Here is a 16,416-nt window from a genome sequence, read left to right as displayed (position 1 = left end):
GAAAAAACCTGACATTACTATGAAGAAACTTTTTTTTTTTTATAAATCTACATTCCTTACACTATATTTTGATTAAAATTTCGTATGATTTTAACCAAAACCCTTATCCATGCAGATTGCCTAATGCCAAAGTATGTGGAACTCTCAAGGGACTATTTTAAAATGCAATGGCTTGGAGTACTGGAATGAAGCTCTTCATGTGGGCTGCTCTCAGAAAAAAAGCTTTGGCTCCAGCTGTAATGGCCTCTTTGCCACAGGAATATACCCAAATAACTGGGGATGGCTAGGGTGGGGAGGAGGAAAATCATGAAAAGAGCCAAAATCAGACTTATCTGCATCTGACAAATTAACAATGAAAATAAACAATGGTCATGTTTTGTCTTTACAGACTTGCAACCATAGGACAATTTGAGGGATAATATTTCTGTTTTCCCCAGCAATATAGTCTCAGATTGCTTCAATGATTTATGTTTCTTGGTCTAAATTTTCTTGTCTGTCTTCCAAACTTGAGTGCATTTAAATGTCTTTTGGAGAGTGCACTTCCTTTGTTGGTTTTTTTTTTTATTATTGTTTTCTTCTTTTTTTTCCCTATTTCAAGATTCTAGTACTAATGAATCTAAATAACCCCTTCTTCCTGAATGATAAACAGAGTCATTGCTGACAATGCACTGAGACTGAATTGTGACATTTGCAGGTCACCAGCAAAATAAGTTAGGTATGATGTTAATGCTCTGTTAGAGTTGGAAAACAGAAAACTAGGGGTTTTCCAGTGGGGAATAGAGAGTATTATAACCCTAACAAATAGATAAAAAGATACATCTTTTATAGATCAAAGTTTTAATATTTGACTCAAGTACTAAGACAATGCAAGACAGAAGTACCACTGAGAAGGTCAGCTTTCACAAAGTTCTGCTATGAATGTTTTGGCTCATAAACTTTTACAAAAGACAAGCACAAATGAGAGTTGTTTTTGAGGAGGAAGTTGTCAGGAAAGTAAAGGCTAGGTGCCATTATCAAGCTAAGGACAAACCCTCTTTCCTCAGCTGAATAAAAAACATTTTCCCTTCAGTCACTTGGAAGCATTTCACTTCTGCTAAGCTTCAACAGTGAAGTACTGAAACAGATCCTTACCCTGGCAAGAAGGGGTTGATTACATCAATAAATCAGAGAAAAAAATAATCAAAAGTGGTTTGATACCATGGACAACTGCTGGATCTTAATCTTGGCACAAATACCAGGATGAAGTAAAGGGTCACTTGTAAGACTCTTGCAAACTTCTGAGATAATCAGACACACTATGAAATCCTGAGATAGAAAGGAAACTGTGTATTTGACTATCAGCCATTTCATACAGCTCCCTCTGTATGCAGTTACTGTGAGTCATGTTAAGTAAATCAATCAAGAGAGTCCTGCACTGCCAGTGAGATTTATCCTACAATTAAAGGCTTGGCACAAGGGTGAGAAAACTTCATACAAGAGGTATGCAACCACACAACAGCTGCAACTGTGGGGCATTTGGATATTCAGGACAGTAATATGTTGTTGGCAACATGACTCATGTCTCCTAGGAAGCACCATTAATACTTCAGATTTACCACTTTTAAATGCAAAGCAGCTTCTCCTAGTAGTTCAAAGAACTCAGGAAAAACAAGGAACCATATTCTTTCTATCTGAATTTTTGTAATGTATCACCACATGAATTATGGTGTATAAAAATCATTACATGAGCATCACAATTGATGAGTATAGAAACTGAAGACTTGATGAAGATAAACATTGAGATTTATGACAGAAATCACTTGAACAGCAATAACCATGTCTGAATTGCCTACTCACTATTTTATACACTAATAAATCAATAATTACTAAAATGTTGCATTATGTATGTATTTCCTTACCCATTACTTTATGACTTACATCTCTTTACCAAGATGAAAAGAAATGCAAAAGCAAACTCCTACTTAAACTCTTAAAAAAGGAGAAGCAAATAGGAAACAATTAACTTTCAGTATTCCTCCTCTCCTCCACCCTGACCTGTCTTTCTTCACCTGGCCAAATGAGTAGCTGGATGTGATATATATCCTTGCACCATCTCTTATGAAACAACACTGTTTGCACACATCCTTTCTTCATTAAAAATACAGATGTGTAAATAAAGGACTGACGTCATTTTAATTTGACTTTGCTCTTAATTAACTGATTCTTTTGCATTAAGGCTAGAGTCTCTTGTAAAGCTGGATATAATGGGGACAGAAGGTGTCACCCCCATTTCCAGGTCACTCTTTGTGTTGTTGAGTGATGAAATGCAAAAGTCTGAGGTCTGATGAAAGGAGATGGTATATCTGGATCCATCTCTATCTCATGTATGATTTAAAAATTTCCCTTTCATTTTTAAATCTGATTTGAATCTGTAGCTGTGAAAGTAAAGGCTGGTAGGGGCTGTGTAAAACAGGCCTTGCTCCTGCATCCCCACCCTCCTTTGTCAATACAGCATAATCTCATTGTGTACCAGCCTTGCCATTCCAGTTCTGAGTTTTTCTTCAGACAGCATGGTGATATTATTTATATGAACAAGTCCACACTTGGCTCTCAGCTGTCAACATCCTTTATTTTAAGACTTCACTGCATCTTTAATAAACAGTGAGTGCTTCAGCGTGAACTTTAAACAAACAGCAGGATTTAGAGGTTTTCAATGACATACTAATTTTATCTAATCTTGTAAGAGATGTTTCTATTACAACTTTGCATTTTAAAGACTCACACATTGCATGGCAATAGCACACACTACAGCATTCCAAGAGCTGTGCTGAGGTTTTCTGAATATCATGGAATAAAAGTTTAAATGTATTTACAAATATATTCATGAACTGTTTCAACAACAGACAAGTGGGCTTTAAGAACTGCCAAAGGGGGCACAAATCAAGTGACAAAAGCAGCAAATAGTACATTGTTTCAGTTTCACTAGCAGAGGAAATCTAACCACATCTTGCTTTGCAGAGCTCATCTCACAACCTGTAACACATTAGACTTTCATTAGACATGGACTGAGAGTTCTCCGAACAGGACTTAGAAGTGTGGGGAATATTTGGGTTTTTTTAACAACTGACAACAGCCCAGTTGCTTTTATTTATGTGGAGAGGCACAAGGCCCTTTGATTTCACTGGCCTGGAGAGGCAGTGAGCACCTCCTGTTGCACTGAGGGCTTTCTGCTCCCAGTGCTTCAGACAGGGGCTAAATTAAGGACTAAGCCCATAGCCTACTCCGAAAGGACTCTCCCTCCAACAAATGGCAGCTGTCTTTTGGCAAGCCCTGCAGACACAACAGCACTGAGAGAAAAGAAATATGAATAACTCTAGAAAATTCTTTGGTTTTTAATTTGCTTTCCCAGCAACATTCTGAGACACACACCAACTACTGGGAAAATTCACACAAGCATTCACATTACTTCTGCAAAGGCAGGATATTGCAAAATGCTTAAGAAGCCATCTTGAACAGCTGTAAGTTCTAGGCTTGTGTATGTGGCATTTCCTGACTGCAGTCCTTCCTCTTTTCACTCTAGACAACAAGGCTGGTGAGAGAGGAGATGCAAGACAGAGTTCTCAGACCACAAATACTTTCCTGTTCTACTCACCCTTCTTCCCCAACAAACGTGACATAGAGTTTATTCCTCTGCAGGTCTTTTCTTGAGTAGCCCATGATCTGGTTAAAGGCATCTTCTAGCAAGTGATCTCTCCTGATGATTAATCTGAAGGGCAAAATTATTTTGAAACAGCAATTTGTGAACATGAACCACATTTGGAAACAACCATTAACACTGCAGAATAGTAACAGGGTGATTTCAGAGATACCTGTTTTTGCTGGATAATTTTATCCAGATCAGGAAGCTCCTCTTAGCCTATTTCCTTCAACGGTCTACTTTAGATTTCAATAAAATGTCCCTTGTACAAAGAAGTGTAGTTGTTTGTCTACCTTGGTTCTTCCTTAAATTAAAGTCTCAAGGGGAAAGGTCCTGAAGCTGGCATTTTCATTAAGTCTGAAATCCTTTAGTAAAGCTGGGCCCCTAAAGTGAGTTTTACGGTGAGCAGGAATCTAATCTTTTCCATAAAAATAAATCTCTTAACACAGAAAATGATAAAACCATGGCAAATCACAGTATGGTAAACCCAGAAACACACATCCCTACATTATCCTTGAGTGTATGATGGTACAAAAGGACTACAAGGAATGGCAATTATTGGTAGAAAACCCCCCTGAAACATCACAGGTGAAAATGCAATGGACCTTCTGAAAGAAAAATTGTGAAAATGAGGAAGTGTCATAAAGATATAAAATAAGAGGTGAAAGAATCCTCCTTACTCAAACATTTTATAAAAATGTGTTTAACTAGTTTCCTGAAACTTCACTTGCTTTATATTCAAATACTGCCTTCTGTGTGTGCCTGTCAGACAGCAGCCGCTGCTGCCTGCAGGAAGGCAGCTGAACCCAGCCCTGCTGGCCCTGCAGAGCCCAGTGAGTGCCCTGAGCCATCCTGCCGAGGACATGCAAGGAGAGCAGGTACCTGGACAACAAGAGGACCCAGGCAGCAGTGGAGCTGTGCTGAGCCCTGCTTTGAACAGGTCAGCACTGCTGCCTGGGAAAACAACCCAGAGAAAACTTCCATTCACATGAAAAACTACAGCTTAAAAATCTACAGTGTGCTGGCAAATAGGTCAGGGAAGAAAGGACAGGGAAAAAAGGGTGTAAGAAATGGAACAGATATTACAGGGAGAGAATGTTCCCCACCAGTTATTTGCCCAAGCATTCAGGACAAAGTTTTCACAGACAAGATTTTTACTGTTTATGATTTCATTATATGAAACTGCTCAACCTTTGCCTCTTAAGACTTGTCTAAACAATACCATTTTAATCCCATTTCAGTTTGCAGAACTTGTTACAAGCTCACATGAATGAAGTCTGAGCTTTGCTTAGATTTCTGCAAAATAAGATAAGTGACTGGCTGAAGGAAATTAAAAAAAAAAACCCCAAACCCAAAAACAGATAGAAAACCCCCTTTTTATAACAGAGGAAATTATTAAATCATGTTCTAGTGTCTCATGGCTGCGAGTTTGTTAACTGGCACAAGGCTTGGCAATTTACAAAATTTTGAAAGTATCTTGTGAGGACAATCCTGATACATAACAGCACATAATCACATCATTAGCAAATAAATGAAGGAGGCAAGACCTCACTCAAGCACTCTAGCATTCAGACTGCTAAAATAAAAATATTAGCTTTTTTTTAAGGCAATCCTATGTATTTAGTAACATTTAACATGTGAATCCTCTTTACTAAAAAGGACTGTAGTATCAGGACAGGCAATGATGTACAAAGGACTGGCCTAATTTTTTTTTTAGTGGAAAAAGATATGAGAAAATATAACTGTTTATATCATAGCAGTTGCTATAATGGAAGAATTCAGATGCCTCCTATTCTGCAGGCCTCTTCCCAAAGCTCTTTTTGGCACCATATTGGTAATATTGTCTGTAAAAAAACATAGTTGAAGGGAGCATAGAGGAGCTCAGAACTTGCTGTATCCTCTGCTGTGAATCACATGCTGGCATTAAGTCTTTTATTACAGGTTTTATATTCCCAGAAATGCCTGGGTAACCATAACATCTGCATTCCTTTTAATGGGAAGAAGTTTGCAGATACATGAGGCAAGGCAAGCTGCCTGAAAAGAAATCCAGTTTCATGAGATGCTTCAACATACTTCAATTTCCCTGGGCCTTGTCCGTATCCTTTAGTCTCCAACTTCCTGTAGAAGTTCCTCAGTTTGGCTTCAAAATCTCTTTTGTACGGAGCTGGAGCTCGGGCATTGGCACGTTGAGTACCTGCAGGGAGCAAGGAGCAAAGAGTGAGCCCTAGTGACATGACCTGATGGATGTCCCATCTGCTACTGGAAAGACTCCTTACTAGCAAAAGGTATGCATGGTATGTGCTTGGTTTAGTCACCTTTATAAAGACTAAAAGCTGCATATCTTCAAATCTGCTCTGCATCCAAGACTTTTTGGTTGCTCACTTCCAATAGTACAATCTTTCAAAAGTAAATCTTAAAAGAGTATATCCAGGTCAATGCAAAAGATGGATTACAAGAACAGCACAAGTAACTAGAAAGACTTTTTGTGTTTCAAGCACACTTTATGTCTAACCTTTATAACAGTTCATGCAATAAAGTTCTGTTCTAGTTTTAATATTATCAGGAAAACAGCAACTCAGAAATTAAGTATAAACAGACTAGACTCTGCATTGCCCCTGTTGACTACACCAAGAGGAAGAAGGAAAACATTTGGAAATTCCTTAGCAGAAGCTTTTTCCTGGGGAAGTAACAAGGAAGAGAAATACAGGAAGAATGGAAAGACTACCAAATTTAAGTTTGTAAAACTTCTTATCTGTGGCCGCAGAAACATACATGATCGTCATGTAAATTAATTTAATTTTGAAAAACTGTTTTTGAGAGTCAATTTCTTAAAAGCAAGGAGAGTTGAGAACTGTACACAAAAAAAAAAAAATGGCATACCCTACAATTGCATGTAAAAGTCCAGTATATACAAATTAGGTGTTTGGTCTGATCTATTCTGAAAATGGCCCTTTTTAGGACTTTCACTGCCTCCCTGGATAAATTATTTGCACTGATTCGACTGCAAGGCAGGGTGCCAAGGAGGCAGTTAAACTCCTTCCCTGTGTGGCTGTGTAGACATCCCACACAAAAAATTCGGAGGATGTTTAAAATTTTTCATGCTGTAAAGTATGCATAAGTTGCCAAGTACTTCTTTGGAACTAGAGGTCACCTCTAACGCACTGAAAGCACAAATGAACAGTTTAGCAGCACTTTTATGCAGAGTTCTGTCTTTTAGCTCAGTTCTTCATGCAAGTTTACTTTTGGCTCCCTGCGTGAAAATAAGCCAATACAGAAATGTTGATTGCTGCTGTGGGGGAAGGCATGGGAATGTAAGGCTTCAGGTAATAAAAGAGAGGAGGTGCATCCGTTCAGACTGTGGGCAGAGACAGGGGAAGAAGTGCAGCCACAAAGCCCATGGGTCTGACGGAAAAAGCGACAGCACATCCTGCGGAAGTGGGGCTGGAAGGAGCTGCAGAGTCTATCTCTCCACAGATCAGAGAGCAGTGAGCTCACTAACAACACTGAATGCCATTGAACAGGTCTTTAAAAGACCTGTCTGACCAGAAAGACACTTGGCACTTGTTCCAGGCTTGAAGTGAAGTGTGGGAGAAATAGTAAATATCATGGAATCTGCAGGGCTCCAAAAGGAACACGAAGGACCCCTCTGGAAAAACAGATCATAGTCATTGATTGAGCTCTAGTGGTTTTCCTCTTTGGTGCTCTGAGAGCACCAAGAGCTTCCAAAGGTACACTCAGCTGAAATCTCCCGAAAACTTACAGAAACTCTAAGCAGCTTTTTAACTATTGGCCTTTTCCCTCTCTTGTTTGTTTTGCTTTGGGTCAAAGTATGTACAAAAATGCAGTCACCAGAAAAAGGCAACAAAAGTAAACTTCAATGTTAACAACTGAAGGAAGCTGGATTTTTTTGAAGGGTACCACAAAACATGAATCTGATAACACATTACTTCATGGTTCAGAAATCAGCATAATAATATTCCGTCAGCACATGACAAGTCCTCGCTGCAGATCAGATGCATATGCCAAGAAATTCCTGGGCAATTATAGTGATTACTTCCGCCTTGGGAACAAAAGATGCTAATGGAAGAGCTAAAAACCCCCACTAATGTGATAATCATACTTGATTTTCAAAGAGGTTATATTCTAAAGCAGATATAAAGAGTAGCTTCATGACTGTTCATCTTTCCCAAAAGAGAAAGTGCAAGTGATTGTGACTGATCTGAACAATGGATCCTTAACACCCCACCCCATGCAGTGCAGCACAGCCAGCTTACTTAGCTGCTGAGAAAACACAGAGCCTCCATAGAAACATGGGCTATTTACAATTTCTCATCAAAAAAGTCATTTGTACACCAACACAAATGTGCATGCTTGCAGACTGACAGGGAGATTCAATGGTCTCTCTATATTTTTTTTTGAGCCAGAAGAGAGATTACAGTTTTAGGGAGAATGAGACTAAAACCATCACTGTTCATTCTCTACTATCTGCTGCTACTGTGAGTAAATGAGAATATCACATGTTAAAGACTGAATGTATTTTGAAATAACTTTGTTGGAATGAAGCCATGCCCAGCATGCTTTGGTACGCATACCAGTGATTAAGAAATCTTAACTCTGGAAGCCAAAACTGGTTTTATTTATAAAAGACTGCCAGGTTTGCAATTGGAAGTAAGATGCATACATGCAGATTTCATCGTTCCCTACTTTTCAATAAAGAGAAACAGTTATGTCTAAACCATACACATACTAAAAGTATTAATAAATGTGAATATTGTATTTCACTTCTTTGCAGAATGCCATAAGATCATTAAAGTCTTTAGATAGTTCTTTCAGAGAGATCTCATAGAGGTTCTTTGTCCAGCAGCAGGAAAAGCTACCACATGTTTATGAATGCATTTAATCTGGTTCCATGAAAAAGCAAAGCTTTTTATTATTGTGAACTGGGAAATGCCCATGAAAATCACAGTTCTTTTTCTGATAAAAATTTCTTGTTGTCTAGAACTATCTAGAGTTGCTTACGCCCCAAATGTTCTCTATTTATCTGTACTTTCGTTATCAAATTTGTAGAAATCCCCTTAAGCCACTTCCAATTTTTTTAACTATTATCTTGAGGAAACTAAGCATAGCAACATCTATCAACATGGCCTTCAAAGGGAACTTGTCATACTTGCAATAATTTAGTTCTGATCTGCAACTTAGAATCTGAAATATCAGTTTCATTCCATTCTGAAATGAATATTCAGACAGCTGCAGCATCCTAGGTTTTGAGCTCATGTTAAAGTATAACAAGCTGGCTTTTATACATAAAATTGTCCCTCATTGCCCCACAGCAATTACATTGCCATTTTAGTGTACAGTTATTAGATCCATGCTTTTAATTCTCCAGGCATCAGGATGCTGGCATGAGCAGTCACTTAGTTGTTTCACATCAGTGAGAAACAAGTCTGCATGTTTTTTTACAAGTCAGAACAAAATCACAACCCCTGAAGGTGTAATACACCCAGCAAAGCATCTTGTGAGCCCAAGGCAAAGGTCCAAGTTTGACCAAGTCAAATGCAATTGTACTTGTTGACTTTGCTCAAAAATAGTTCTAGATCTTTGTCTTATCAAGGATAAGAAGTGGTTTCATGGAACCCCTGCAGAAGCTTTGACTGAGCAACTTACCTGGAGAGTTCTGAGGTGAAGACACCGGCGAGCCTCTCGGGGACTGGCAATAACTAGGATGAAGTAAGGCATGTGGAGGCACATATGACATTATTTCCTCCTCAAACAAGCTGGCAAAAAGGAGCAAAGAAGAAAGAACATGTTTATTTGAATAAATGGCAGGTTTCACTTTCTAAGGATAAATCTCTAATTGTGAACCTGCTTTCTTTGGTAGTCACTTACTATTTCCACTGTGCACACTTAGAGTGCTATAAAATATTTTATTTCCATTTCCTCGAGAAGATTTTGAAAGTACTGGAAAGCAGTAACTGCTATTTGGATATTTGTTCTCAACGTTGAAATATAGTTAATCAGCCTTGAAAATTCATGGGTCCCCCTCTTTTTTTTATTTTTTAATGTTCTCATTGCAAAGGGGTCAATAACCTTATTCAGAAACATACTAAGCCTCCAGGATTAAGAATCACATCTGAACTTGTTACGTGCATTGACTGGTAAGCTTGTTAGCATAACATTTTATGTTTAATAACACTCCTGCTGAACCAGGTATCACATCTAGCCTGTTCAAGTTGAGTTACTTCATGCTTCATCTATTATTGATACACAGCTTTCTAGGTGAAAAAACCCCAAACATTTTGCAGCCTTATCACTGCATCTGTGTCTGTGTGTATGTATGCATATATATGAATGGGAAACATGACACAAACTGATGTGATAATATGTAAAAATTATTTTCAAAAACTGAGCTAAAGAAAGAACTGCAAGACAATCTCCTGCAACCCAATGCAATGAAAACAATGTTCAAATAAAAGATGTTTCTTATGAAGTCTGTTCACCAAAAATACAGCTAGACTTTTTTTTTTACATGGATTTTTTTTTTTTAATGGGTCCTTCCTGACCATTCTTCTTACAGTCATGGCCATATGGTATTTTCTTCCAAGTTACACAAAAATCTTCAAAGTTTTTTAAGAAACAATATTTACATTTCAAAAAAGGCCCAAACACAGATTTTAAATGAGATTTTTTTAATAGTTGTAATAACTTGGGAGATTTAGGGACCAGGAGAGATTATCATTATGCAACCTGGCCTCATCATACAACTACTAATGTTAATTCTATTTCACTAGATTCAATTTTAAAGGACCTGTGAATATCTTGATGCACTTTTACAGTGGATGATAGCACACATCAAGATTAAAGGGTTTAATTTTAGCAAAAAATCTGCCTGATTTTTGGAGTTAATAGTTTAAATGAAAACTAGTAAAGAATCAGCTTCCCATTTCCTGAAGTCTGTAAGAATATTGCTTTGACTAAAGGGAACAATGCTTGACAGCACAGTGAAGAGGCAAGAGAGACACTAAGTAATAAAAACACCTCTCAAGCATGTGCCTTTAAAAACAGGCACTTCCTAAAGCACAGAACTGAAGAGATTCATTCTAAAAGTAGCACAAGGCACATGGTTGAATAAAGGTCTGAGCTGTACCACCTTTCTAAGCATCAGGGCTGGATGCAACAGGACAATTAAAGGTGGTCTGGGAAAACCCATATAAATCACAAGCACAGTGCTCTTACACTTGCTTTTCATATTCCATTGTCCTGTGAAAAGTGTGACCTTCAACTACCACCTAGAACTGAATATGATGAAAATAAAACCTGAGCCTTGAGCTGTAGCTCTCCCAGCTGCAAGTCCAAGGAGTGGAGGGGAAATGATTGGGTGACAACATCAGCACATGCTGTTCCCTGAAAGCTCCTCAGCAGCTGCCACAGCATGTTCCACGTGCATGGGCAGCAGCAGCGCCTACCTGAGTAACATGACAAGGTCTGCATCACTGGATAAACGCACGAGCCCAGGTGTTCCCTCTGTCCGGATGAACTGGATCTTCTCCCTGTGTAAGCAAAAAAAGGCTTTCAAAATACCTTTTGCAAATAAGGCATCAAGGTGTACCACAGCACAAAGAAAAAGTAGAGTATATCAGAAACCTCTGGGTTATGCTTTTCCCTACTTTTTTTCCCTGCCATATCAAGTTTATGTGAGCAGTAAAATATTACAATCAAAAAGCTCATTAGTTCTAAGGAAGGATGCTCCTGTTGCCCTCATCTCCTCCATGCTTATGCACTTTGTAGGTAGCACAGGAACTCAAACAGTAAAAGAAAATTTTAAGAAATTAAAAAAAATAAAAGGAAAATCAATCCCTCAAGTTCACACTCAAGTCCCTGCCTCTGAATTCAAAGTAGGAGGCTGAAACTTGTAAGAGAACATTCCTACTGCAAAAGTGAACTCTTTAAAGAGGCACTGTCTCACCTGAGTCTCTGTACAAATGCAAGCCATACATTACAATGCATACTTGTAATTTTAAAGCCAGCATTTTCATACTAAACTGCATTTACAGTATCTTCCAGTAAAAAAAAAACTGTATTATTTCTCCCCTCTATTTCATCTAAGCACTCATTCTTTCTCCTAGACCCAGTCTGCTCACTGTTGTGGAATCTGTGCATCCTAAGTTCTGAGCATGGTAACACACAGAATTTTAGGATCTGTACTGAATGTAATTCCTTGGATTCCTATTCTTTTTCTCTGCAGAGCCTTTCCCTGCATTCTGAAACACAAGCATATCCTTCATATTTTTTTTTTGTCAGTATGATAGTACAGTAGAGATAAATTCTAATTTAGCTTTACACTTCTGGAGGAAAAGAAAACAAGAACCAAACCTATGTAGTAAAACCTGTCCCAAATCTAAAGGAGAAAACCCCCTAACAAACAGAAAAGTAAAGACCTCTGTGTAAGAACAGCAGCATTAGCTCAGCTCAGAGGTCTGTCTACCTCAGGTCCTGTTACCAACAGTGACAAGAAGGTCCAAAACAGTCCGTGCAATTGGCAGGGCAGGGACATCTGGGCACTTCCAGAGCCCACTTCACTTTGTATCAGTGCCTAAATGGCAAGGCTGAAGGAAATAAATGGTGGATTACAAGATACATCTTAGCATTTGGTTGGCAGCAACACCAGAAACCAGAAGGGCATTATCTGTGTTAACTAATATACGCAGCATTCCACATGAATGCAATCCATGACTTCCTGGGTTACCAGCAAGAGTTGTGATTTCAGTGACAGTTTTTTAATATATATGCCTTTTACCTTCCATTAAGATATAAATGATATTTAATGTATAACAGATGCCTTTGCCTGAAGCCTTCCACATTATTTAGCAGCCTCTCAGTTTTACCTGCACTGGCTTGGAAGAAGATTTAATCTTGGCAACATGCCTAAAAAATATATATTAAATATAATGTTCTCACTCCACCATGAAACTTCTGAACAGCAATTTTCTACATGTAGTATAGTTTTATTTTATATATTAATAGAATCTCAACTTCTTATCTCTTCTTACACAAAGAATTAATACTGAAGGATTTCAGGTTAATTTATCAAGGTCCATTAATTTATCAAGTGTACAGCAATGTCCATGTCTCACAATGTGTCGAACAGAAATGGATTCCAATAATTTGCTAAATCAGGGTCTTAAAAGACTAACCAAGAAAAATAAAACTGACATCTTTATAAAAATGAAAATGTTACTGATGCATCATCTTTAGAAGAATATAAGAGAGGTATAATGGAAGGTAATTTACCTTAACTTCAAACACTAAAATTAGAAAGGAACCATTCAGCTTAACAGAATGGCTTTTCTGACCAATCCCATTCAATGTAAAATAAAACTATGTTCATTAAAATCCCCAGTCATTCTGCTGACGCAAGTCAGATAAGGCATAAATCAGTCTCCTTCCAAAGTAAATGTGCAGAAGGACATATAATCTCAAGCAAATGAGGAGGTACTGAAAACTCGTATCTTTTATCCTCTGATCTTCCATTTTTAATCTGAAACCCATCTTTTCTTTAGAAAGTCTCAGTTTGTGGGAAATTATGAATCTGTAATCAGGAAGCAAGGTCCTACCAGAAGCAGAATCGGGGAATACCAACAAGTCTTGTGAGCAGTTTGAACTCTAATTTGTTAAAAAACCCCAAAACACACATGAAGAAAATTACACCGATTGCTATCACACTAAAGGAAATCAAGCACCCTGTGAAAAAGAATATGAAGCAATAAAACTACAAGCAACCAGAAATTGTTTGTATACTATTCCCCAGCAGATTTCAAACCAAGCCTAGTGGGACAAACTTGCCTATAGTGATATGGGTACAAATGTTTCAACATGCTGAGAACTGTGGATTTCTGCTGTATTTTCTAGAGAGCTTGTATTCTGCTAGTACATTGTTTCAGTTTTGGCAGCCAGGATTTCTTTAGAAGGTAAACCACACCTTTAACACAGAAGTCACATCACAAAACTTTTTACGCTACACATGGGGAAACTGCAAAACAGGGCAGCTTGTCGAATTTTGGGAACTTGCAGGACACAGAGGAAAAGGGATCAATAAGTAACACAAAACAGAAAAAGAATGAGTACCAGTGCTGGCTGCCATGCCAGGTTGGGTAGGCCTCTGGAACACAGCACTGAACAGGAGAGACTGCCAACAATCAAAGCAGCATTTTTTAAATTTAGTTTCCAAGGGAGAATAGATACATTCGTTTCAGTTCTGGTCACTACTATCCAAGTTGCTGGTTCCATTTCCAAGTCTAAACATAGGAGGGAGTTATAACAACCACACAACAAAGATCATCCTTCCTCAGATGTTGCACTGTGCAAAAATCTGTAGATATCCCATTTTGTAAATTTTGGGGAGACATCAAAAATTCTGATTGATACAAGATTACCTCCAGACGTCATAGGGTCAGGACAGCCTTTCTGTAAATGTGCTTTGTGAAGATAAGGACAAACCAAAATGCCATTCTGCCTCATGCTCCCAGCTGTACACATACCAAATGAATGGGCACATTTGCTGTGCCATCCAGCTGTCTTGGCACATTAGGAAGAAATCAGCAAATCTCTTATGCCAGTTGTTCCAAACATTTTCTCATAGGTACCTTTATTTGATAATAAAACATTACCTCTCTTCTCCTCAACCTTGTTACAGGCCGTTACACAGAAATACAGTAAACAACTATTTCCCACAGCTCTATGAATATGTTTGAATGCACCAGAAGTCTATAATCTGTTATGTTCCACTGTTAATTAATGAAAATAGCTAACAGTAAATAGCATTTTTTACTGAAATAGGAATAGAAAACTTCACTAGTTTTCTTACCTGAGTGAATGATTCCTGGTAAGATCTGGTTGACGCTCTTGTAGAATTTCAAAGATATTGGGCTGCCGCAAAAATGCAACTATCTTGTCATTGTAAGCTGAAAACATTAACAAAAATATCATGCTGAAACAAGGAGATCCCAAAACAAAGGATGCCATTCCTTATGAGTCTTCAACAATAATGACACACTTCACAGTTTTAAGGTTAGAAGTATTGTGCTAATACTTTTGTATGTAAGGCTACCAATTCTATTGTTTTTTAAGGAACACACTTCTTGATTATGAACCAAATCTCATTGTGACATATCCTTTCCACTGCTAGAAACTATAATTCTGTTAGCAATTTCTATTATATTTCAGCATTCACAGTCTTAGCTAAGGCCAAACCAGAATATTTATTGTTAGAATAAAATTGCAGGGACCTTGGTTTTCACTGCACTGAAATCTATTCTCAAACATTAAGCAGCCATTGGAAGCACCCTCAAATCCTCATTAATGGCTGAGCCTGTGAAGCATGCACACCATGTCCATGGCAAGGGGCAGGATTTAAATGGGCAGAGGTTTTCAAGTAAACATACAACAGTACAAAGAGCCAGTTACAGTTAATCGGATTAATTTATCTTGATTTAGCACAATGAGACAGCTGCTAGATGTAATAAGCTACATTCTGTATGTGGTGGCACAGAAGTCAGTAACTCTGTGTGTATGTAACTGAGAACAGAAGTTAAGATAATGACTAATTCCAAGCTGATTAACACTTTCTGTAATCCTGCCAAAATAGATGCTCAGAAGTTGTGAAAAAAAAAAAAAAATTAAAAATCACTGGGAATACATGGAGTCCCATTAGGACCCAATCTGACTCCCTGGCTTCAGTTCATCCTGTGAGCTAGGGAGGTAAAATACATCAGTAATTCGGTTCTGCATGCTTCCAGCTCTGAAAGTTCCAACTGAACAGTGGGGAAATGCTGATGGACAGGAGGATCATAACCAGTGGCGACTTTTAGCCATCCCAAGCAAATGGAAACCCCAGCAGTGCACAGCACCATGACCCCCACAGAGATGGAGAACTCCCCAGTGCTGACATACCCACTGGTACCACATCCTGGTACTGAGCTCTGCTGACTGTGTTAAAGGTGCTGGATGGTCTTGGCAAAACTGGGGGTCCTGAATGACGGGAGTCCTCTCCGACCTGAAAATGTGCAAGTAACCACAGTGAGTGTCTCTGTGCCAGCACATGCACTCAGAAACAGAAAAGTGAGAATTTACATGGCTTAAAACCAAGCACACACATCAAGGCTTTCCTTGATCACTATCCCCAGTAATCACTGCAGCAGCAAGTAGCTGTGCTGTTAGGACACACATACTGTACTGGGCCCTTTAATAGGAAGAACCAAAACTGATGCAAAACTTACTGCTATTTTTAAACAGTCCCATTCTGAAAAGAGATCAAAAAAATTAAAGCTGGGACACCTCTCTTAATTTTGTGATTTAATTTTGTCTTTTGTAATTCATGGACATCTTTATACGAAACATTCTGGAAACAAAATTCTGCGCTTTCATTAGCACCTCTATTACCTCCGTGCATGAATGGAGTTTCCCTAAATTTGAAGTGGAAGCAAGTTTGTGGCTGAAGCCTCAAAGGAGAATAAAGAAATGAATTCACATTCAGGCAAGGCAATAAAGTCCAAAATTGGTAAAAACATGTCTCCTAGAATAATTCAGAACCACTGTTCTGTTTTTCTTGTATTCACCTTATGGGCTTAAAAAAAATTGCATGTGAATAATTTTTAGGGTAGAACCACAATATAAAATTGTTCTTAAAGGCATTTGTTATGTCAGGGCAACTGCTGCTGTTTACTGCATGATGAGGTTTCAGATAT

The 16,416-nt window shown here is 38.3% G+C and overlaps 1 protein-coding gene across 3 annotated transcripts in view; it reads right to left on the bottom strand.

Moving 5' to 3' along the window:
• HECW2 (HECT, C2 and WW domain containing E3 ubiquitin protein ligase 2) overlaps window positions 1–16,416 on the bottom strand; it is a 148,337-nt gene that overhangs the window by 21,593 nt on the left and 110,328 nt on the right. For all 3 annotated transcript variants that reach the window (XM_088058631.1, XM_088058632.1, XM_014249487.2), the window contains 6 exons: window positions 15,623–15,725; window positions 14,538–14,634; window positions 11,140–11,223; window positions 9,341–9,450; window positions 5,750–5,870; window positions 3,632–3,745 (listed from right to left, as the gene is read on the bottom strand). In XM_088058631.1, the coding sequence (XP_087914757.1) occupies window positions 3,632–3,745; window positions 5,750–5,870; window positions 9,341–9,450; window positions 11,140–11,223; window positions 14,538–14,634; window positions 15,623–15,725 (629 nt within the window). The remainder of the gene's footprint in view (window positions 1–3,631; window positions 3,746–5,749; window positions 5,871–9,340; window positions 9,451–11,139; window positions 11,224–14,537; window positions 14,635–15,622; window positions 15,726–16,416) is intronic.

Source organism: Pseudopodoces humilis, chromosome 8 (assembly GCF_049639895.1).
Source record: "Pseudopodoces humilis isolate 2021_Gansu_Grassland_sample_001 chromosome 8, ASM4963989v1, whole genome shotgun sequence".
Lineage (NCBI taxonomy): Eukaryota > Metazoa > Chordata > Aves > Passeriformes > Paridae > Pseudopodoces > Pseudopodoces humilis.
This window is presented reverse-complemented; position numbering and strand designations above follow the sequence as displayed.